The sequence below is a fragment of the Macaca thibetana genome, chromosome 15 (assembly GCF_024542745.1).
Source record: "Macaca thibetana thibetana isolate TM-01 chromosome 15, ASM2454274v1, whole genome shotgun sequence".
NCBI classification, from domain to species: domain Eukaryota; kingdom Metazoa; phylum Chordata; class Mammalia; order Primates; family Cercopithecidae; genus Macaca; species Macaca thibetana.
This window is the reverse complement of record NC_065592.1, coordinates 13,137,753-13,162,580: the sequence shown is the minus strand read 5'-3', so window position 1 is coordinate 13,162,580 and position 24,828 is coordinate 13,137,753. Positions and strand designations below refer to the sequence as shown.

The window sequence follows — 24,828 nt, the reverse complement described above, 5'->3', positions numbered from 1 at the left end:
AAGGACAGAGAAATGAACACTGAGAGTCAAATATGATGAGCGTGAAGAAGGTAAACACAGGGAGCTGCCGTGGAGACACCAGGGCAGAAGCGCCTGGCCAGGGGTGGAGAAGAGTCACCAGGGGCAGTTTCTTGGGAGGAGCTGACACCTCGGCAGTTTTGGAGGAGGGCAGGGAGTCAGCCAGGTAAAGGTGAGGGTGGAGAAGGATGAAAAAGAGGAAGATACCACAGGGCAAGGATACGGCATGGGTAAACATACACGGTCTCCACGGGAGCTCTGGGCAGACCAGGGTCATGCGTGGCAGGCAGGTGGGAGGGAGGGGCAGTCACAAAGGGCTGAGAGTGCCTGGAGTCACCAGCTGATGGGGGCCACTAGTGGGGTTTAAGCAGGGCAAGTGAAAGAAATGGGCAAACTGTGTTTTAGGGTGTTCTACCTGGTTCCCTGGAGCCTGGAGGCGAGGTAAGCAGTTCCCATAGTCAGCCAGGTAGGAGTGAGTGCAGTTTTGAGCTAGACAGGTGCAGAAAGGATACTGAAAAGGAATGGAGGCGAGAACTACAGAGAAGGCAATGTTGGCAGGATGGGGAGACTCTTTCACAACAGAATAATCACTAATAATCAGAATTCACACTTCCATGACTTCACCCAGACCAAGACCTATATATTAAAGTGTAACAAGTTCACTGACCTCTTGCTGGAAACGAATCTGTCAATAAACATGAGTAATTTATGCCACATGGTAAATTTCCACCATAGGTGTCTGGGAAGAAGGAACTGCCCACACTTCAACACTGACTGAACAGGAGAAGAACACCTGTTATCAGATACGGTCAGCCTCAGACACCTCACGGCTCATCTCAGGTAGAAGAGGAACAGGGAGCCAATGACCTCGTCAGCTGCAGCCCACCAGGCATCTGTCCTGGGGCATTAGAGGGAATCAGAGTTGGGCAAGATACCCTTGAAAATTCCAAGACCACCAGCAGTTTTCATAGGAACAGGGTTGAGTCATAGGAGCAAGCTTTGTAAAAAATAGCTGAGATGCTGGGCGCAGTGGCTCAAGCCTGTAATCCCAGCACTTCCAGCACTTTGGGAGGCCGACGTGGATGGATCACCTGAGGTCAGGAGTTCGAGACCAGCTTTGCCAACACTGTGAAACTCTGTCTCTACTAAAAATACAAAAATTAGCTGGGTGGGCATGGAGGCAAGCACCCAGAATCCCAGCTACTCAGGAGGCTGAGGCAGGAGAATTGCTTGATCCTGGGAGGCAGAGCTTGCAGTGAGCCGAGATTGCACCACAGCACTCCAGCCTGGGCGACAGAGTGAGACTCTATCTCAAAAAAAAAAAAAAAAAAAAAAAAAAAAAAAATCAGATGAGAAAAAGTTATATATTAGTATGACTTCAAAAAAATGCAAAGTTTAATATTCAAATTAGCTCAAATTATTTTGCATTGTGTTAAATTCTGTTTAAATTAAGGTTTAACAAAAGCCTGAGATACAGGGGAAAAAAGCATAATTCCTGATGTTAGACTTAGGATGAGACCCTAGCTCTGCCATGTTTCAGCTGTGGGACCTTGGCAAGGCACTGTTCCTTTCAAGGTTTGCCTGGCTGTAAAGGAGGGGACAGCATCTGTCAGTGATCTCTTCTATGTCACATACATCCCTGCATGTAGCAGGGACTCAATGGATGGAGGTGGTAATTCATTTAACTATGATGGAACTGATATTTGATGATAAAATGCCCATTACTTTGAAGATTTCATTTTTAACTGAGCCTCCTTTGAGCAGATTTGCTTTTACAGTGCTATAGAAATAAAATGCAATATAAGAGGGTATAAATGTGGCATCTAAGCACTGGTCACATGCTCAGGGCAGATACTGAAACTGTACCTCCACTCCTGAGTATTGAAATGAAAATCTGGATATGCAGAACTGTATTTACACTTATGTAAGTTTTTTCAAAGTAAGACAGAGAAGATGGAATTTAATACCAAGCAGAAACTAATTAGTGGCACAAATGTCAGAAGTGGAGACTTCAAGCTTTTGCACTGTAGTTCATCTTCTGTATTATGGATTCCAATTAAAACAGGAGGCTGTGCTGAAAAAACAGGTTCTTCTGGCCAATTCAGGGGTGTGGCCATGTTGGAGAGGCTGCCGTGGTCATGAGATGGGACGGCTTAAACATACAGGAACAGCACTCACAACTCTGCTAAAAGAGGTGCTTCCAGACTGCCACTGCAAATCAACTGAAAGGAGAGTCTTTTTTTGATTCTCAATTTTTACTTTTTTTTTTTTTGAGACGGAGTCTCACTCTGTCGCCCAGACTGGAGTGCAGTGGTGAGATCTCGGCTCACTGCAACCTCCGCCTCCTGGGTTCAAGCAATTCTCCTGCCTCAGCCTCCTGAGTAGCTGGGATTACAGGTAACCGCCACCATGCCCGGCTATCAATTTTTTACTTTCGATTTGCCTTAGGAAAAGTCTCAAGGGAGGGTCTCTTCTAACACAACCTGCCAGTACTGACTGTGGCTGGCCATGATGGGTCAGAGCTGGAGCTGCCAGAATGAGCCTGCAGCCCACCTTTGTCTAAACCCCCAGGTGTCACCACTTGCCAAAAAAATAAAAATAAACCTGCTTCTTTTCCTTATTAAAAATATTAGAAATTTAGAAGACAGAGGAAAACCTCCATACCCCACCCCAAAATCCCAACACCAGCACAATGACATTCATGGTCTCTTTCCTAACCATTTTCGCCTGTTGTTTTCCACAGTTGTAATCAGATTGTATACTAGAAGTTGAGCTTAGTTTTTTTAAGTTAACATTTTACCATACCCCTTTCCCTCTTGCAACAATTTCTATAATCACCCTTTTCAACGGCTGCATTTTATTCCAACCAGTAGATGCGAGCTACAGGTCATGCTGCTATCTCTGTTGGGCTTCCAGCTTACTTATAAAATTGCCAGTACTATAAATAAGGCTACAAAGAACAGCTTTGAGGCTTTGGATTCTTTCTTCATTCCTTTGCATCAGGCAAGGATAATTTTTGAAAACTGAGTTTCCAAGGTCTGATATCTTCTGGGCCCTCTGGCCTGGGAGGGGAACATTCTCATTGGATTTCTTGGGGGAAACTGATAGGAACACACACATTGTTTTAGGCAAAGCTGTATCTTTCTGTAGGTCCTAGTAGGAAATGCTGGACTGCGGTTATCTGGGTTGAAAACTCCCTCCTGGTTGGGTCTCCACGGTAAGCAACAGTTCTGAGCTGCCTGCAGGGAGCTTCAGCTCAAGGTAATTCAACTGGCAAAAGAGGGTGCTCCTTCCCAAGCCCCCCTGCAGGGGCAGCGGTCTGGGCAACTATAATAATGACCTCTTTGACCTCTAGAGCAGGGGCTGTGCCTGACCTACTTACATTTCTGCCTGGATTCTCAAACTCACTCTCTCTCTCTTGCTCCTTCCTATAGACATAATTAAATCTCTAATTATAAAAACTCCCATGGCAATGTGATTTTCCTCCTTCCTCTCATGTATTGAAAACACCCTTGCTAAGGTCACTATGCCCTCAATGTCGAGAGATCCGGTAGAGATTTCTCAGCTGTTTTTGACACCTCTTAAGGTCTTGGCTTCCCTGGAGGCACGGTCACCTGATTCTTCGGTCCATGTCTCCAGTCACCTGTTTCTCACATTTCCTTTGTGATCTTCTGGACCTCCACCTGTCCCTTAAGCAACGGTCTTCCTGAGTTCTATCCTTGATCCGCACCTTCTCTAACTCTGCATTTTTCCTGCGTCAGGTTTGTCCTTGGGTTTTAGTTACTACTCACATGTTGGTGATGCTGAAGCAGCTATGTGGCCTATACCTTTCTCCAGAGTTTCAGAGCCGACCAGTGGGTACAGCTGCCACCTCCACATGTCCCCCAGTGCAGCATGTCCAGAACCGACATCAGCATCTCCCCTTAAATTGGCAGTTGTGGTGGCACAACTGGAGGCTTCACCATGCACCAAGTACCAGGCATTTGGTCGCCTAGTTTTCACGTTTATCTTCCGTCCCTCTCTATCCTGGTACCACAGCCCTCACCCAGGTCCTGATCATCCATTGCTTTTTCTCTGGTTTTCCTTCTTTTGATCATGTCTTCTGCAGATTCAAACATCTACTCACAGTTGTTTTTTTTGAGACAGAGTCTCGCTGTCACCCAGGCTAGTGTGCAGTGGTGCGATCTCGGCTCACTGCAACCTCCGCCTCCCAAGTTCAAGCCATTCTCCTGCCTCAGCCTCCTGAGTAGCTGGAATTACAGGCGCCTGCCACCACACCAGGCTAATTTTTGTATTTTTAGTAGAGACAGGGTTTCGCCATGTTGGTCAGGCTAGTCTCGGACTCCTGACCTTGGGTGATCCGCCTGCCTTGGCCTCCTTAAGTGCTGGGATTACAGGCTGAGCCGCCGCACCCAGCCCATTTTTCTGTTTTTTTGAGACAGAGTCTTGCCCTGTTGCCCAGGCTGGAGTGCAGTGGTGCGATCTGGGCTCACTGCAATCTCCGCCTCCCGAGTTTGAGTGATCCTCCCACCTCAGCCTCCCAAGTAATTGGGATTACAGGCGTGCGCCACCACACCCAGCTAATTTTTGAAATTTTAGTAGAGATGGGCTTTTGCCATGTTGGCCAGGCTAGTCTCGAACTCCTGGCCTCAAGTCATCCTTTTAAAATATGCCATCTGGATCCCCCTACTTAAAACTCTGCAGTGCTTCTTTTCCTATCATCCTCAGAATTAAGTTCAAGCTTCATAAGATGATTTTCAAGACCCCAGATCAGCAGTTCTCAACTTTTTGGTCTCAGAGCCCTTTATACTCTTAAACACTACTGAGGAGTCCAAAAAGCTTATGTGGATTATACCTATCAACATTTATTGTGTTAGAAATTCAGCCAGGCGCAGTGGCTCACACCTATAATCCCAGCACTTTGGGAGGCCAAGAGTTTGAGACCAGCCTGGCCCACATGGAGAAACCACGTCTCTACTAAAAACACAAAAACTAGCTAGGTATAGTGGTGTGTGCCTGAGGCTGGGCTGGGAGGCTGAGGCATGAGAATTTTGAACCTGGGAAGTGGAGGTTGCAGTTAAGGCAAAATCATGTCACTAGCCACTGTACTCCAGCCTGGGTAACAGAGCGAGACTCTGTCTCAAAAACAAACAAAAAAACAAAAAAAAGAAAATAAATGAAATTAAAACCAAGAAATTAAAAAATATATATTAATTCATTAAAATAATAAACCCATTACAAATTAACATATTTTAAAATGGAAAAACCCTTACATTTCCCCAAAGTTAAATAAGAGTGAGATTTTTAAAAATTTTTTCTGAGACAGAGTCTCACTTTGTTGCCCAGGGTACAGTGGCATGATCCTGACTCACTGCAACCTCCACCTCCTGGGTTCAAGCGACTCTCCTGCCTCAGCCTTCTGAGTAGCTGGGCTACAGGGGTGCACCACCAGGCCTGGCTAATTTTTGTATTTTTAGTAGAGATGGAGTTTCGCCATGTTGGCCAGGCTGGTCTTATACTCCTGACCTCAGATGATCCATCTGCCTCGGCCTCTCAAAGTGTTGGGATTACAGGCATGAGCCACCGTACCAGCCTATTTTATGTTTTTGAAATCTCTTTAACATTTGGTTGAACAGAAAACAGCTGGATTATCCAATCTGATTCTGCATTTGATCTGCTGTGACATAGTTTTGGTTAAAGTAAATGAAGAAAGGCCAGCCTCACGCAGATATGTTTTTGGAAAAGTGAGGCATGTTTTAATGTTCTTCTTTGTAAATATTCCTCTTTGATACTACACTGAACTTGATAAATGGTATTTTCTTAAAGATTAGTTGCAATGTGGAATATAAACCTCATTAATAAACTTTTTTGTATTCTGTTACATTAAAATCTATTGGTCTGTCTGACATTTTGAATCTTTCCCCTTGCCTGATTTTGCAACATCATGCAGTAGTCTGGAAAATATTGGCTCACTGAGTTATGCAGATCTTCCAAATGTTGACATATTTCATTTTACAATATTGAAAAAAAAATCACATTCATTAATATCACCACTGATACTGGAAGTCTTTAAGCAATGAGAAGCCAAGTTCAGTGATGGAAATTTTCCAAAACTCTAATTTTCACCTGAAAGTTTGAACTTCATCATTGGCAATAAATACTATCACTTGTTCTCCTTGAAGCGACAGACTCACTTCCTTCATTTTCAAGAAAAGGTCTGCCCAATATTCATTTGAATAACCATAGTTTGTCAGTTGTTCTTTCAAGTTATAATAACGTTCCATGAAACAAACAGCTGGTTCAGCCTGCAATTCGAATAATTAAACAAGTGCTATTCCTTGAGACAAGTACCCTGCTTCTGAATGCAGCAGAAATGCTCCCATGTACTTCAGGAAATAAATAAAGAACAATGGCTTATGAGGGCCTTTTGACACTTCAATTCATGTGTAAGTTGTTCTAGTAAAATACCACATGGCATTTCAATAACCAATTATTGGTTGAGGTTTATTCTTCAGCTCTTACAGAAGTAGATAAGAAACAAGTTCTGCGTCTGGAAATTTCCTCCTTGGAAGGACTTAAAGTCTATGACAAGCTTGAGTTTGCAAGTACTCTATGGGAGGCTAAATTACTACAAATGAAACCTCATCTATCCAGAATCATTGGAGTGGAGAGCTAGGGTAACCTTTGTGCAAAAAGCTTTTCCATTTTAAGCATTCAAATTCCATATTACACACCTTCCTTCTGCATTAGACTATAAGGAAAATAAAATACTGTTTTACCACTTTCTTCTAAGTACTGAACATCATGATTCTCCCAGGGTTGCAAAAGGCTCTATGTTGTGCCACAAAATTGGGATTACAGGCATGAGCTGCTGTACAAAATTGCTCCATACTACAATGTTTATTGAGTTTTTGGAATGCTCTTTAATAGTTTTTGTTTAGTTTTATTTTTGGTCAACTCTTGTTAGCTTTCACTTCCCACTGTCTTTATTGTTTAAGTTCTGTCATTCTCTTTCCCCTCTTTTAATATTCTGCATTTAACATCCTTTAGGAAGAGAAACCAGATAACCTAGCAAAGATGAAATTTGTTTAAAAAATAAGACTTTATACACTCTGAGTCGGGGCTAGGGTTATTCTGCCTTCAAGAAAGCACAGATGTTGGCTGGGTGCAGTGGCTCATGCTTGTAATCCCAGCACTTTGGGAGGCCAAGATGAGAGAACTGCTTGAGGCTAGGAGTTCAAGGCCAGCCTGGTCAACATAGTTAGACCCCCATCTCTATTAACAACAATAATAACAACAAAAAAACCCCTCAAAACAAAAATTAAAAAAAATAAGAAAACACAGATGTTTAAGTGCCTTGGCTTTGTGTCAGGGGCAGAGGGAAGACTGTGGACCTCTGTTCCATTTACAGATAACTTTGGACAAGTGATGTAGCTTCTTTGAGCCCCGGTTAACTCACTGATAAAACGGGAATATTATCTGTCTCACAAGTTGTCGTTAGGATTACATAATCCTAAGAGGAAGTCCAACAATCTTAGAATGATGTAACAAGTGTAGATACAACCTCACAGAATTGCAAGAATTAAGTAATGCGTATAAAGGACTTGGAACACTGTCTGATGGGGGAGGTTCCCCTTGCTTCCCTTTTCACCTTCACTCTCAGACAAGCAAACTTTTCCTATAAAGGGCCAGATAGTAAATACTTTAGGTTTTATGGACCAAGAGATAAAATTGAGGGTATTTTGTAGATACATAAGAAGAGAGAAAAAAAATTCCACATTTTGTATTGACAAAATTCAAAATTTAATCTTCAAATACATTTTTGGGTAATACAGATCTACTAATAAGCAGTTTTTTTTTTTTCCTTTGGTTGAGGGAATAACATTTCACTTAAATGGGATCCAAAATTAGCGTTCTCTATCATCACATCAATTGCAAATGTTTATTTGTAAAATCTATTCTTGCCTGACAGGCCATACAAAAACAGGTGGTGGGCTGGATTTGGCCAGTGGGCCACAGTGTGCCAATTCCTGCTGGAAAAGGTCTCTCTCGCTCCTTCCCTTTTTCTTGGTTCATCCCATATCATTGGTAACTGATACTTTGAGTGTACTTAGTTCTCTGTGCAGATTTGGGTTTCCTTCTGGTATTTTTCCCCTCCAGACCTTCACTTCTCACAGTGTAAGGTTTAGTGGCAACAAATTATTTCAAATTTTGATTGCCTGAAATGCCATTATTTCACCCTCCTTTCTGAAGGATATTTTCACTGAACATAGGATTCTAAGTTGACAGACTTTCTTCTTTTAGCACTTTAGAGGTGTCATTCCATTGTCTTCTGGATTGCATTATTTCTAATGAGAAGTCAGCAACCATTCTTACCGTGGTTTCTCTATGTAATATGTCTTCTTTCTTCTGCTGCTTTTAAGATTTTTGTCTTTATCACTGGTTCTTAGCAGTTTGATTATAATGTGCCTTGGTGTGGTTTTCTTTAAGTTTATCATGCTTAGCTTTCAGTGGGCTTCCAAGATTGCTGGTTTGATATTTTTAATCAAATCTGGAATAGTTTTTCCCCTCCATCACCAAGACTACAATTGCATATATGTTAGAACACTTGCTATGACTCCAAAGGCTCTAATCTCTTCATCCATTTTTTCTCTGTGCCTTGAATAGTTGTTTCTATTGTTCTGTCATAGAGTTCACTGTGGCAGATTCTGAAATGGCTCCCAATGATCCTACCTTCTGCTTTTCATGCCCTTGTGTAATGCCCTTGTCTTGTTTGTGGACTGGACCTAGTGACTTGCTTCTAACGAATAATACAGCAGAAGTGTTGGGATGTCACTTCCGAGAATAAGTTATAGAAAACTGTAACTTATTCCTTGCTAGCACTCTCTCACTCTTGATTACTTTGATGAAGCCAGCTCCATCATGTAAGCTTCTCTTTGGAGAACTGAGGGTGTTCCCAAGGAAGTAAACTCTGCCAGCAAGCACTCAGCGAGCTTGGAAGACCTGTCTGAATGAAATCCTGAGATGACTGCAGTCCCAGCTGACATCTTGATTGCAGCCTTTTGAGAGACCTCAAGCCAGAGGACTCAGTTAAGCTGTGGGATAGCTGACCCACCAAACTGTAAGACAGTAAATGTTATTGTTGTTTTAAGCCCCTATGTTTTGGGGCAATTTGTTTTGTGGCAATAGATAAGTAATGCACTGATCTTTTTACATCATCATTCTAATCTGTTCCTATTCAGTGAATTTTTTTTTTTTTGAGACACAGTCTCACTCTGCTGTCCAGGCTGGAGTACAGTGGTGTGATCTTGGCTCACTGCAATCTCTGCCTCCTGGGTTCAAGCGATTCTCCTGCCTCAGCCTCATGAGTAGCTGGGATTACAGGCGTGTGCCACCAGGCCTGGCTAATTTTTGCATTTTTAGTAGAGACAGGGTTTTACCATGTTGGCCAGGCTGGTCTCAAACTCCTGACCTCAGGTGATCTACCCACCTCAGCCTCCCAAAGTGCTGGGATTATAGGCACGAGCCACTGTGCCTGGCCCATTTAGTGAATTTTTTGATTCAGGTATTGTATTTCTCAGCTCTGGAATTTTCATTTGGTTCTTTTTCAGTTTTAATTTTTCTTCTTTTTGAGTTCTTCTTTAAGTCCCTGAACATATTTATAATAGAGATTTTAAGGCACTTCTCTGTGAATTCTATCACCTCTGACTCTTCTGGTTCTATTATTATTGATTGTTTCCTTGGTTATGAGACATAGTTTTCTGCTTCTTTGCATGTCTAGCAATTTTTAAGTGAATGCTGGACACTATCAATATTACACTGTAGGTGTCTGCATTGTGCTGCCCTTTAGAGTATTGGGCTTTGTTCTGGTAGAAGCTAATTTATTTGTGGATCCGTTTGATCCTTTCAAGATTCCTTTTAAGGTTTTGGCAAGGATTAGAGCAGTCTTTAGTCTATGGCTAATTTAGTCCTATTCCTAAGATATGGCCTTCCTGGAATCACTATTAAATGTCCTGGATGCTCCACTCTGGTTAGTCAGAACTCTAGTTTATAGTTCCCCAGTAGTTGTGTGCCCAGCCTTGCAAGGTCCCACTGCAGACATGCATAGTTTAGTACACAGTGAAAGATTCAAGGGGCTCTTTCTAGAGCTCTTTCTTCCTTCCATACTCTACACTGCAAATTTCAGTTGATTTAGCCTCCTCCACCTCTTATCTCTGTCTTCCAGCTCAGTGAGACTGTCATACTTTCCTTGGGTTCTCTCTTCCTGCAAAACTTTGGAGAAAAGCTGAGGTGATCATCAGTCTCACCTCTTTTGTTACCTTTCTCTCAGGGATCACAGTCCTGAACTGCATATTTTCTAATGTCCAAAAGTGGTTTTTTATATTTTGTTCAGTTTTCTAATCACTTATGATAGAAAGGCTAATCTGGTAGCAGGTACCATGTGTTGGAAGTTGCATATGGAGTCTTGTAAGCAATACACATTTTGATTTTCATGTAACTATGGCTTACTTTTTCCATGTCTAAGAGAATAACTTAAAATCTAAGCTCTCCATTTATTTATTATGAAAACACAATTTGGAGCTTGGCAGGAGGCAAGGGAAAACAGATTATCCCCATCATTTATCCAGCTGAGAAATCTTTCACACAGAATTTTTCAGTAGGGAACAGCCCCTGCCCTTACCCTCTTCTCAATTAGGATCTCTTCTGATATTAAAATCAAGAAAGAATGAACTTGAGAAAATGGTAATCAAAATCTAAGAAAACGCAAATATATACAAATTTTTCATTTTACCTAAGCAATTGTTTGTTACGATGAGTCCATAAAGCCCAAGTCAACAATTAAGTGAAAACTTAATAGCAAAAAGGAGGCTTCTCCCAGGAGGAAAACAAAAGGTGGTACCCTCAAAATGTTTTCTACTCTAACAAACATCAATATTCCAATCAACACAAGCAAATTTTCTTTCTTATTTATTAATACATCCGAGGGAAAAATGAAGAAAATTGACAGAGAATGTAAGAAAACTCACTGAGTATCTCAGCACCAATCAATTTTCCTCATAGACATTCTTACACATTCTGTAAACATACCCATAACGTCCCCTCTGAGCAACTCTAGTGCCTGATGACGAACACGGGAGATGTGCTCTTCTTATCAACTGTCCAGGGCCACAGTAGAATCCTCTGACTCCTACATTCAGAGTGCTGACCCTTCCAGGGCCCACTGTATCAAAACACCTTTTTTTCTAGGAACTACAGACAAGTACGTTGGTACCATCTATCATACTCTGAGGGTAAGTAGAAATAGTTTAAGAGTAAGATGTTGGGTTTCCCTTGTCCTACAACTGTGAGTTCTCCACTGTGCCCCCATGCCCCTTTTTGAAGAGCCACACTTGCTCTTGGCTGATTCCAAATTCCAGAGGCACTTTTCAACGCTCACTGTGCCTAGGCAGAATTAGAGAAAGTCATCAAGCACTGGTGACGACTGGACAGAAGCTGCTGGATTTCTGGAGGATGCAGGGAGTGTAAATAAATAGGCATGCCTAGTGTACAAGTCAGATGTCAGCTCATGATGACCACGTCAGTCAATGGGACACATGTTGGCTTGGCTGAGTTCTCAGAGGCCTGGCCAATGCTATCCAACTCCGGCAAACTGTTCCCTGAAAGCTCAGTGATTTGCGTGTTTAACAGCAGATTGCAGCTTGAGGTTACTGGAAACCAAACTGGGTCAGAGAACCTAAGAAGACAGTTCAACATCAGGTGATGCAAGCTGTCTGTCTGCTTACGGTTTTTCTCCATCTTTATCCTGTGGTGCACTCTAAGTCTTTCCCTCCCACACACTTGGAAAAATTGTGGTGGTCCCCTTGGTTGCCTAAACCCATCTCCCCGGCACTCCCTTGTTTTGGAAGGAGATGAGAAATAAATCAAAATGCACTAAGCAGCACTTCCACAGGCACTCGCCTCCTTCACTGAATGTGCACCTCATCAATCACACTATTGTCTGCTTGAAAGGCGAGCCTTGTAAATGTCATATCCACTCAGGCCCAAGGAGAGGCGCATCCAAATGCAGCAAGGAGTTTTAATTGGATAGTGTAATTAAACTAAAAAACCCCAGCAGACTTCCTTTGACAGGATAGATGAAGACCCCTTTTAATAGGGCTAGGAAACATATCTGTTAAAAGGATGAGGCGCTGCCTGCTCCTGATTGTGCTCCAGAGTACTCTTATGAAAAGGCAATTCAATAACTGGGGCATTAATATGTGAGAGTCCGTTGTGTTCTGTAATCAGGCAGTACTTACTGTATTTGATCTGGAACTTATGAAATAAGTCCTTGTTAGAGAATAAAAACACAACATAACTTGTCCACCTAATGTCTGGAGTGCCTGGATCTCCTGGGAGTGGACAGGGCCTGAGGAAGGGCTGTAGCCTTCCTGGGCTGCAGCTCCAGTTATACTGGGGTATAACTGCAGGTGCCTCACCTACTGGGCCCTCAGTGCACCAGCAGGGCCACCTTTGGGCTGTAGCTCTTTCATCCAAAGGCAAGTAAAGTCATCCTCATTCCTCTTTCACACATTTTGTGAGAGCATCTCAAGAATATGACAAAATTCCTGGTTATCTCCTCCCTTAGGAACTAGAATGCCTATCACATGAGAGAGAGAGAGAGAGTATGAGCGAGTGAGCGAGAGCACACACCCATGTGTTCTCTGCTAGAACTACCCGTGTCAAATAGGGGGAAAGAAATCAGGTGGCGAGGATCCGATGGATAGGCTGGGGTGTGCCCAGGGTGATTTTAGTAACAAGCATGAATCCTTCCGCCACAGTCTCCCTTCTCTCCTTTGTTGGGGGCGGGCTTGGGGTAGAGGATGCACATACTGGCACATTCTGCCACACAAATACGTGTGAGGCCTGCAGCTCTAAAACAAGTAACAAAATCAGTGAGAACATGTGAAGAAGTTTGTATCTTCACAAGGCTGTCTTACAAGTGGCGCATGACAATCCCTTGCAGCTGGAATGCCAGTTTAGGGAACCCAGCATCTGGGTGGATCAAGACAGCCTCTGAGCTGGGGCTAAGGTGGGATGCAGAGGTGAGATTTCAGACCAGCCCATCTATAGCTTTCCAAAAAACAGCTTTGCTTTGTTTACATAAACCTCTACGTCAGTTTCCCTGAGCCCTCAGGGTTTGTTTGATGACTGACTGCTTTTACTCTTCATAAAGCCTGTTTGGAGCTGTTTGCAAACCTATGAACATTCTTAATACTGGTCTTTCACTATGGGTTGATGAACCCATTAAAAACATGTAAGTGAATATGTGTAATCTAGGAAAACTGGATACTGAATTAAACCATCAAATACCCTTAGTTTAAATGAAAACTACATAAAAGCATTTCAGCCATCAATTTGGCTATCACTTCTAGCCAGTATGAATTCTGCTGGAAAAGCTATTTTCGTGCAGATGTGGAATTCAACGGGAAAGACTGACTCGTGTACCAACATCAATCAAAATGTCGACTTCCCTGGCAGCTCTCAACAGTAAGGCAGGTTCAAAGGTCACAGGATAAAGAAAAAGCCAAGCTCTGGTTCAGCTCTAATATCTCCTCAGTAGAAGTCTTGCAAAAGTACCCCCTTCTGTATTAGCCTTGCTTTCATTAATCTTCTTGCCATCTTCTTTAACTAGTCATGCAGAACCGCTCGATAGCAAGACGTATAATGGGGAAGGCCCTGTGCCTATTACCGCGTTAACATTCTCTTAAGCCCCAGTGCAACAATGGAACGGGAAGGCAAAGGAAATCTGCGACTGCAGGGTGCAGTGCAGGCAATTCAATTACAGCCTGGGCTTACCTATGTCCTTCTGACCTATAAAACACAAGAGGCCTTTGTGTCTAACTGGCTTGGCCATTAAGGTTGCTGAAGATCACAACAATGCTGATCTTTTCTATTTAAGCTAAATCAATGTGGACAAATCATTATTCAGTAGCTTTAATTTAATTAGTAAATTAAATACACTACTTTACAGATCTTGTCAAGTACTTACGAAAAGAAAGATTCATTTAAGTGGTAGGTCACCAATAAGCCCAGCCCATTTAACTCATAGCCTTAACTGAATCTCATCTCAAATATCCAGCAGGTTCCAGTCACTAGGGTTTCTCCTGCAGTTGTGGTTAACTCTTAACCCCAAAGAGTTCCTATCTTGCATCCAAATGGTGTTTTAGACAAAAAGCAAAACAAAACAAAACAAGAAATCCCCTAACATAACCAGCATGAACAGAATCAGATTTCCTTTGAATTATACTATTCCAAGAGAATGTAATCAGGTTACCTCTATTATGTTGCTTCCTTAAGATTTTATATGATCTATACTTAATTGAGATACAGCGCTCTTTTCAGCTATAAAGACGACAGCTACTTTATTAAGGTTTAAATCTGATTTCTTAATGATAGGCTGCTTCCTTTAAAGACTCTAAACCTGCACAACCTTCTTATGAAGAAACCAGATCTGGCATGGCTGAGTCTGATTCTGAAATACAGCCTGAGTGTCTCTGATGGGTACCAGCTTCACAGAAAGGTCCCTTGCTTTTGTTTCAGGGTAGGAATGTGAGGCTAGTGCTTGAAAAGAGAGCCACAGCATTCGAAGCCTGTGTCTAGAACCAGACATGGTGGAGCATGCCTGTATTCCCAGCTACTCGGTGGGTTGAGGCGGGAGGATCACTTAAGCCCAGGAGTTTGAGTCCAGCCTGGGCAACATAGTGAGACCCTGTCTAATTTAAAAAAAAAAAAAAAAAAAAAAAAAAGCCTGTATCTAGATGTATATAAGGATGGAAAATTATTTCCCTAAGAAAATTTAAACATGGTAGTTTCTGATGTGGAAACATTCTCCTCTTGTATGTGTTGTATACATCCTTGACCAGTTATAATAAATTAAAATCAATTCACCTTTTAGGGGCTTATGACATCTTTCAAAATAGCAAAATCTGACAGAGGGAATCACTAATTTGAATAATGGCAGCATGATTTTTTTCTCCTTAAATCTAGAAAGGCAGGATTTATTCTTAATTTGTCAAGGCTTGTGATAGACAGATTTTCTCAAATAACTCTTTTAAGAATCCAAATTTATATGTACAATTTTTTAGGCATGTATCTATTTAGTCATTAAGTTCAAGTCCTTAAACACTCACAGGGACAGAGCAATAAATCTTCCCTCTGAGACCCCAGCCTAAGAGGCAGAAGTCGAGGGGAATGGAAAGAGAGCCACAGAACTGTTGTTTACGAAGCTCGGCTTCTGAGCCTGGGTCTCTCCGGTCCGCAATATGTGTAATTATGTATTTCCCTGCAGCCCCTCAAATGCTCAGTCTCTTTGCCAAGTCAGCTATTCACACACTTTTTGGATATGGCATCAATTAAACTTGAGTTCTATGCTTTATGACGGCCAAATTAATGGTTTGACAGCGGCTTTCTCAATAAACGCTGCACACTGGCCATAGCCGAAGGTTTTAAAAACCATTTCTTTTCTGTTCAAAATTCTGACAAACATGTCTCAAGTAAGACTGGGGACAACTTCATTATCCTCCCTACACTTAATGTCTTTTTGTAAAGAAAGCTGTTTAATAACACATCTGCTCTGTTTTCACAACTAAATTATTCCAGTTGGTCACACGTTCCAGTCTTCGGCAAGACACTTGTGTTACCAGAGATAAAAACATGAAAAAGGAAATATATTGCAGAAATCAAAAACCTTATCTACTTCTAGACTCTCTCTCTTTGCCATAATTCATTCAAGAAGGCCCCAAGAATAATTTTTGATGTAAACTCAGCTACAAACATACATCACTATGCTGATAAAAATCACAGGCTAAACTTATGAAATATAGTGACTTTCATTTCTTTAGTGATGTTAAAATAACTTTTTTCTAAGGTTCAACAGACACAAAAGATAAAAAGGGTTACCATTAATCCTTTAAATAATAAAGAAACAGAAGACACCCCACAGATTAATTCTATGGTCTGAGGATGAACTTGTTAGATTGAGTCACTGAATTAATTTGATGAAGATACTGGAAATCATAAAACACACAGCATCAAGCCGATTCATTTAAAACATCTTTGTTTGGGCACTTTGCAACATAAATTATGTGGAATAACTTTTGGATTCTAAATTCTGGCTTCATTAAGTTCAGTTTTCAGTTAACAAACCTTCAGTGAGGACAACTCCGCAGGCTCTGTGCTAGGGAGTGAGGACACAGAAGCCAGTTCTTGAGTCAGTCAGTTCCGTATGGAGATGGAGATGGAGGTGGAGGTGGAGGTGGGAGGGACGGGTGGGCCGTCAATAGATAAATGCAGAACAAAGGGGTCTTCCTAGAGGCATGTGCAAACTCCTGGGGGCAAAGTGAACAGAGAGAGCCTGACACTGGAACTGGGTCTTGAAAAATGAGCAGGCTGAGTACGGGGAGGTGGAAATGTTTGTAAGTTAGAGAGGGGTCAGGTTCGAAAGGCACATTCCAGGCAGTGGGAACAGCACAGAATGCATCGTGTGCAAGTAGTTACAGTGACCACAGCCCAAATGTGAGATGGGAAACTATGGGCTATCAGGCTAGCGTGGTCAGCTGCTTGTCAATGTCTGCAAAGGCTATGCTGAACAGTCTGCATTTTATTCTGTAAGCCTATTTCAAATTTTTTTTCTGGCTGAGAGTGGTGGCTCACGTCTGTAATCCCAGGACTTTGGGAGACTGAGGCAGGAGGATGGCCTGAGGCCAGGAGCTCAAGAACAGCCTGGGCAACACAGCAAGACTGTGTCTACAACTAAGTAGAGTTCCTTTGGTTCAAGGTGAGGCCTTATGCCCAGTCCTCCCCAACCTCCCTCCATACCCTTGAGGTCCCTCTGAGATGCTAGAGTTCTGAGGAACACGGTTTAAAAAGCACTGCCATAGGGGACAGGGACTTAGGCAGTGTTTTACTGATGCAGTGAGCCTCTTTGTTAAGGAAAAAACCTGAATCCTGCATCTAGTTCTTTCCCTAACCTTTCCACTCTAGCTTATCCCTTTATGCAACACAGAAGTGATTACCTTTCATTTCTCAGAGACATGGAGAATTTATAAAATGTTACTTTTCAAAGCATCCTCAGTTCTTGGAGAGAAAGATGCTAGAACAATGACATCTTTATTGGCCGACAAGCTGAAGTGAGCAGGAGTTTATCCAAAGGCAGAGGGAATCCAGCAACCTTGAGGCAAGGCCCCCCAGCAGCAGGCACTTTTCTCACAGCCTCTTGCAGAGTCGGAGGCCTCACTGGGATGACAGGAATGGCAGGAAGGGAGTGGAATGGCCTTCCTCCTTCCCCTGTGTCCCTCTATGTTCTCCCTTTTTGCCAAGCTGTAGGCAAATGAGTTGAACACGTAGTCCAGCAGAGTTTGACAAAAAATTAAACACCCACCCATAAATGAAGCAATGTGGCATGTGCCCAGTCTATCAGCCCCCTTTAGGCTCCTGCTTAGTCAGTGTTATCTCAAAAACTTGAATCGTATTATAAACACTTGCTGGCCTTTATGTTTCTCATTGTTCCTTTTGAGTAAGTAATTCCTTATAACATCTGTTCTCGAATTTAGTGAATGTTGGACACAGGGAATTAATAAAAATTAGATGTTCAGTCTGTACTCCAAGTTACTGAATCACAGTCTACTAGGGTGAGTCCTAGGTAAGTAACTGCATTTTAAACAGGCTTTGCAGATAATGCTTGTCTGTGCCAGACTTTTAGAACCATTATCTTTTTTGTTTTGAGATGAGTCTCGCTCTGTCGCCCAGGCTGGGGTGCAGTGGCCGGATCTCAGCTCACTGCAAGCTCCGCCTCCCGGGTTTACGCCATTCTCCTGCCTCAGCCTCCCGAGTAGCTGGGACTACAGGCGCCCGCCACCTCGCCCGGCTAGTTTTTTGTATTTTTTTAGTAGAGACGGGGTTTCACCGTGTTAGCCAGGATGGTCTCGATCTCCTGACCTTGCGATCTGCCCGTCTCGGCCTCCCAAAGTGCTGGGATTACAGGCTTGAGCCACCGCGCCCGGCCAGAACCATTATCTTACAGTGTTCTCTAGGTAACTAACGAACCCTTACATAGTTTAAAATTTTTTTCTTTCACAGAGGAATTTCAGTGTGATCTATGTGCCCTTTCTGCCCCTTGACAGGACTGGAGTCCTAAAAATGATTAAGTGATTAATCTAAATGCTACACCCAATTACTTAACTGCAAAAGTATAATATGCCAAAATACATAACTGGACTGTATCTACTTTGATTATTTAAGCAGAGGAATGCCAGCCCAACAGTGATCTCTTCTGTAGGACCAGGCAAGAGTTTAATTATGAGCTAGTAGGTCATGCAGCTGCCAATAATCTGGGGTGTGCTGACACTTCCGGCATGATGGATATATCTAAATCTAGGCGTTCGCCGCCTTGGGAAATCCCCAGCTTCCCTCCATCTCACAGGGAAGGAAGGCAGATCCAGGTCTGACTGGTCAAGTCCCCCAAATGGTAAAGGGAAGGGAGCACAAAGTAAAATGAGGGCTCTGGTGAGTGCAAATTCCCAGCAGAAATCTGGCCCTGTGCCCCCAGCTCCCAGGGCTGGGCTGCTGAGGTCAGGAGGTGGGCTGCGAGGTTCTCTGCTGCCATCAAGACCGAACAGGATGGGGGCACGTGTCAGGCTCTAGGCACCATAATACAATCCCGTTTGATTAAAAGAAATTTCTGGTAATGAATTAAAACAGACCCAAGGAAAAAAGGACACGGTGGCAATATATCCTCCTGGCACCCAGCACACAGAAGGGAAGAGAGGGAAAGAGAGAAAGGAGACATAAATAAAAGGGACTACTCACTGGGGCTTTTTTCTTCAGCAAGGTCACAGGCACAGAGCAGGTCAGAATCGATTGAGATGGGTTTCTGCTTAATCCAAAACTTAGTGCTGGCTTTCTGATTCGTAACAGGGTCTATCTCTACTTTGTCTCCAGAGATACCTGTAAGCCAAGGGGAGGACAAAAAAGAAACCACAAGAAGTAGAAGGTGTAAGTGACTGCAGGGCAATCATTTGACCTGTTTTATAAATCTGAAATTGCACGAACATGAGCTCTTTCTTAGGGCTTTGGGGAATGCCACGGGCTTCCTGAGACAAACATACGGACACTCCAAATGGCACACACAAGTTGCACAGTCTGGTTTCCTGGGTGGGTGAGTTGAGGGTGGGGGAACCTCCCCAAACTATATGAGAAGGTATTAACAAGCCTTCTTAGATATAACATGGATCCAACACAGAGAGGCTGTGTATAGCCATACATTATCTCTATATTGTAAAGAAATAACTATCAGGTTTATTTAAAAAACAGTTTTGATTGATGCTCTGAGTTGTTGTTCTCATTTAAGAAGATCTGGGGTGGACAGATACATCTGTAACATCCCTATGTTTAAATAGCTAAGTTACCAATGAACAGCTTCTGATCTGAAACAACCTTATACACTACAAATACGGGAATAAAATAACTCTTCCTTTCTGTGACACTACATAATTGCCCAACCTATATTTAAGGGAAGTCACGAGAGGATTAAAAGGTCCCTTACATAAAACCTTTCAAGTTCAAGTCTTGGAGCCTGGCTTCGGGCTGCAGAGGTCACTGCCCCCCTGCTGAGGGACAGACTCGGCACTGGGTGTGAGCTTTACGCAACAAAGACTTTATAACAGGAATCCAGAATGCTCAATACTGGCACTTCAGATTTCATTTTTAGAGCTTAGAAGACAACACGTTGTACAGTGACTGGGAATAAAGGTGTTTGCAGAACAAAGGAAATGCCAGGTATGGGAGGGGCCCTGGAATAAGTGTGGAAATGCACAGGAACCGCTTTTCCGGTACTACAGAGGAGTACATGCTCAGCCCGACACACACCATCTAGGCTAGATGTGCTCTTTTTCGTCTTTCGTTGAAAATTAAGGAATCTGTTCATGAAGTGAGACAAAGACCTTTAACATGCCTTCTACAGTGGGCCCCATATGGAACCTTAAAAGTAATTAATTTTTAGGCCACAGTTTAAAGGTCAGGGTCAAAGTGAAAAAAAGCAAAATGAAGATATAAGAAATAATTAAAATAACCAAATGTACATAGTAAAACGGAAAAGACATAGTTAACATATTTCATCCTACGAATCACACTCAAATTTGTGAACAAAATGTGAGAAAACTCAGTAAGCCAAAAGCAGCAGCAGATAAAAGAAACAGTTCAATTAACCTCCCCCCAAAATAAAACACACACACATACACCCCAACCACAGTCTGACAGCAAATTTAAAATTGAAAAAACAAATACAAACAAAATCCTAGTGATTAGGTCTGCTACACGCTTCATTCATTTATATTTTATTTTATGAATAAATAAATCCCAAATACCAGCTAGACAAAGGCAGAAGACTGTGCAGAGAGACTCCAGCCGAGGCTCCTCCGCTGCCTCCAGGGGAGACGATGCAGAGATGGCTGCTGTGCCCTGGTCAGTGTGTGTGGTCTTTGGTAAAGATGAACAATTGGTATTTTTTACTAATCGAATGCTGGCATTTGTCGTTAGACCTATTTCAGGAACACCATATTTCAATTAGGCATAATGTCGTAAGTCCAGCTGACTCTGGACGTTCAGGTCTAGATAATTTCAGGAGGGTGAGAATGTATCAGGAGACCAATTTTATTACATTTCAGTTAAAATAGATTACGACTACCCAGTTACACTCTTGCCTCCAATTTGGTCATTAATTGTTAAAGATCTGGACATTTCTATAGTTCCCTGAAAGAAATACCGAAGCCATGGTTGTCGGTTGTGTGTGTGTGTGTGTGTGTGTGTGTATGTATGTGTGTTCCCCTTCTACTTCTTATTTTGACATTTATAAAAGTCAAAATGAGCAGAGCAGAATAAATGTGCATATCTCTTATGTGAAAATAAACCATGCTCCACATCCTTTTCTCAGAAAGAATAGGGAAAAAAAATCATCACCAGAGACATGGTTTTAAAATTTTGTTCTATGGCCCTGCAATTCTTGAAGCCGTAGTCAGTCAATACTGTTAATGTACCTTGTTAATTTGATAGGATTTGTCAGGTAACTCCACTGGAAAATTATATAAAACTGTTCCAGATGAAAAGATGATAGTGACATGAATTAAAGTGATAGAACAATAGTGGAATATAAACCAGAAATGACACCCAAAGTGGCTGTTGATTTATTGCTGTACTGAGTTTGGTTCTGGGCTCCCATGTATATTAGTGCTACAAATCTGGGTCCATTTAGCAGAGGGATGCTCATACATACATCACCAGCTCCTGCTCCAAGCCAAGGTCACTCCCCATTGCATCAATCTTTTCAACAGAGCCTACTTCACAAAGCAGGACTTTTGTAACCATCTCAGATGTAACAGACTCTCGTCCTCTTTCATCTTTCTTTTATCATGTAAAGTACACTTTAACTTCTATTATTTTTATCTGCAAATTGTTACCGTATAGTTCATCCATTACCAGCAGTATCTCTGCATCAATTGCCTAAGCTCTGCACAGCCACAGAACACTTTCCCAATGCCGCCCTTTCCTGGGGTTATTGTACAGTTACTGTTCACAGAGGGGAACCCCAAGACCAGGGCTTGGGGATGAAGATGTGGGAGATGAAAGCAATAGGTTCAAGATGGGCAGACAGGTGGAATATCATTTCAACAATTGGTGTGTTCCAAAAAAGTTGCATGTGAATCAGATTTTTTTCTGAATCGAATCACATTTTCCCACTGACTTCTAGTTCCAGAGCTACTTTATCTTCATTTTAGATTGATCTGTAATTGGCAGGGGCTCCCAACACTTTAGTTTTAAGTTTCTCTGCCCTGTAGGCTTTCAGTCAAGTAGTTAATGATCTGTAAAACACTTGCCTGCCTAGAGGAGTCACTATTTAAAGGAACCTGTAGGGGAATCTTTCCTGATGGGAAAAATCCTTTTGTACATTAAATAATCTTACCCTCTTAATACCTGTGTAAGTCTCAGCTTCTTAAGGCAGCGCAGGCAGCACCGCAGCACCCTATCTGCTCCTGCTACCACATGGCAGCCCTCAGCCTGAGGCAGTCCACGGGAGGAACCCTCTTCCTGAGCACCCCCAGGAAGAGAACACACCTACTGCAGAAGAGAGAAAGGAGGCCTAGAATCCAGCCTGGAGGCAAACAGAGGCCTCTCTGTCCTTAGCTTCAGAGCCCTTGGTAGTCTTCCTGGTTACAAGGAGGAGTTAGCTTGGTGGAGGGGAGATCAGTGAGGAGGCAGGTGACACAGCCCAGGCCAGGGGCAGGGACATTTGTGGCTGGGGTGCAATGGGGATGAGCATATTAAAGACAAAAGCACTAGGAGTAGGCAAATGACTGCGAGCACGGTGTGAGGGAGAAGGGAGTCAGAGAGGTTCCTGGGGCATCGCCGCGGTGATGAGGGGTGGGGGAAGAGGTTGTGGAAGCCTGGCTAGTGGGGTCACAAGTGTGGAGGTTGGGTAGTACCCCACTTGTCACTGCCACTTCTCTATGCTAAAGGGAGGGAGTGGGTTGCAGGCAGAAGCAGCACTGTCTCCCTGTGACAGCAGAGCACCGGGAGAAGAAGGCTGTTGCACGCATGGTCCCTGCGGCTCAGACTCCTTAAGGCAAAGGCCTAGGTAAAGAGCAAAGGTGCAACCCTGGTGTGCTCACTGCTGTTTCTGCTTCAGCTGGCTCGGGCACCAGGAATCATTCAGTACAATTTTCTCCTTAGGCCCAACAGGCATGATGCTAGTTATAGACACCATTCACTGAGCACTTCCAGTATTAACATAACAGCTAACATTAACTGCCATCAACAATGTGCCAGCATGGTTAGAAATCTACTGTGTACACGGACTCAAATATCTTAATAACCTCATGAAGTTGGCTACTATGTTCATCCTACTCTACTGAAAAGGAAACAGAAACACAGGGAGGTTAAGTAACTTGCCCAAGATCACCCAGCTGGTAAGTGGCAAAGCTGCAATTTGAACTCAGGAAGTCTGGTTCCAGAATGTGCCCCTCAGCCACTACACTATTCTGCAAGAACTGTGCCAAATGTTTCACATAACATATCCCAGGAGAGGGGAAGGTACTTGCCTAGGTCAGGGAGCATCTAAGTGGAACAGCCACTGTTCAAACCCAGAGCTACCTGGGTTTCAAGTCCTGGTTCTTTCTGCTGCTCTGCACAGCCTCAGCCATGAGTCAGAAGATGTATTAATAATAAGGAGTTCTGCCCAAGCAGTTCCCCATCTCCTCTCAATTTTCACCAAGGAACAAATAAATGTTCACAAATGCCAATAAATGCACACATCTATTTTTTGTTCATACATGGCAAATTGGAGCATGAAATCCAATCAATATTCTTTCTGACCACCGAGCACAGTTTTGATATCCTCAGCTAAAGTTTTTGCGTAAAGTCATTTAAGGAATGGCGGAGGCACTCCTTACAGTGTCACGTATGCACTGTTTTAAGTAATTCAAATTATAAATCTATTTCCAAGGAAATAAGAGAAACTGGCTTTTGTTACATTCACATTTCTCCAACTTAAGTGGCCAATAATAGAGGAATGATTGATCCAACAATGACGAAATACAACATAACCATGAAAAGTTTTGACTCAAAAAATCCTTATAACACAATAGTAAGTGAAAAGGACAGGAAAAACATTTATAAAAAAAGGTATCAAAAGGATGTGCTCCAAAAACTGGTACCAGTGGTCAACTCTGGTTAGTAGAATTATATCCTTTCCTTTTCTGTATTTTTTCCAAAATAAACATTTCACCAAAAATAAAAACAAACATCACTTTCAAAGCTGACACTTTTTGATTTCCACTTCAGAATTCAGTATCCTTTCTTGACTGTTAAAATGTGAGGAAGGATAAGTATGCTGAAGTCTTGAAATGGTGAAGTGATCCTTAATGAAAGAATGCTTCCTTCTAGCAGTTCTTTAGCAGAACTTTTTTTTTTTTAAGTAGAATTTCTCTAGCAGAACTTCTAGCAGTTTAGTGGTATGCCAGGGGCTGTGCTGCTGGGAAGGGCTCATGAGCTACACTACACCCAACCTGCTGCCCCTCTCAGAAGCAAAGCCCGGCAGGCTTCTTTCCAGTTCTGGCAGGTGCGGAAAAAGAGAACACGGGGGCTGGCCGGGCACAGCCAGGGTCAGCCCCTTCTCCTGGAAACAAGGGAGGCAGTTTGTCTCCCTTACCAGCTCTCTCCCCTAACCACTTATCCACAGCCATCCGTCATGACCTTTTCATGCTCCCACTTCTGACAGCTTCCAGATACAGTGAGTCAAACTTCACTGGAAGCAAACTATCACACCAACTGTCAAAGGCAGAAAACATTGCCTGATTGCTGTCCTACATCAACGCCAGCATATAAATCCTTCCTTAACAAGACAGCTCAAAATAAACAAAAACGCAACTCTAATGTGTATACAGCTCTCTGGGGAAACTATTTGTGCAAGCCTTTAGAGTTATCACAAGGAGACCCTTGTCTGCTTTAACTAACCAAGATTTCCATAAAAGGAGATTAGCACTGTGTAGCATCTTTTTCTAACACAGACTGAGCGCCCACTCTGGGTAGCCCCCACACTAGGTCCTTTTGTGTACAGCGGCTTATTGAGAGCTTAGAATACCTCTAATCAGCAAGGCACTATTATCCCACCTTACATTTGAAGGCAGCACTAGAGGGGGCTTAGGGATAGGAACCCTGGAGTCAGAAAGTCCTCTGTTCAAATGTCAGCTTTCCTACTTCCTAACTACGTGACTTCGGAAA

At 42.7% G+C, this 24,828-nt stretch overlaps 1 protein-coding gene across 3 annotated transcripts in view; it reads right to left on the bottom strand.

The window, feature by feature from the left end:
* The window catches only part of MAPKAP1 (MAPK associated protein 1), a 270,270-nt gene that overhangs the window by 10,250 nt on the left and 235,192 nt on the right, over positions 1–24,828 (bottom strand). For all 3 annotated transcript variants that reach the window (XM_050760550.1, XM_050760553.1, XM_050760554.1), the window contains one exon: positions 18,865–19,002. In XM_050760550.1, the coding sequence (XP_050616507.1) occupies positions 18,865–19,002 (138 nt within the window). The remainder of the gene's footprint in view (positions 1–18,864; positions 19,003–24,828) is intronic.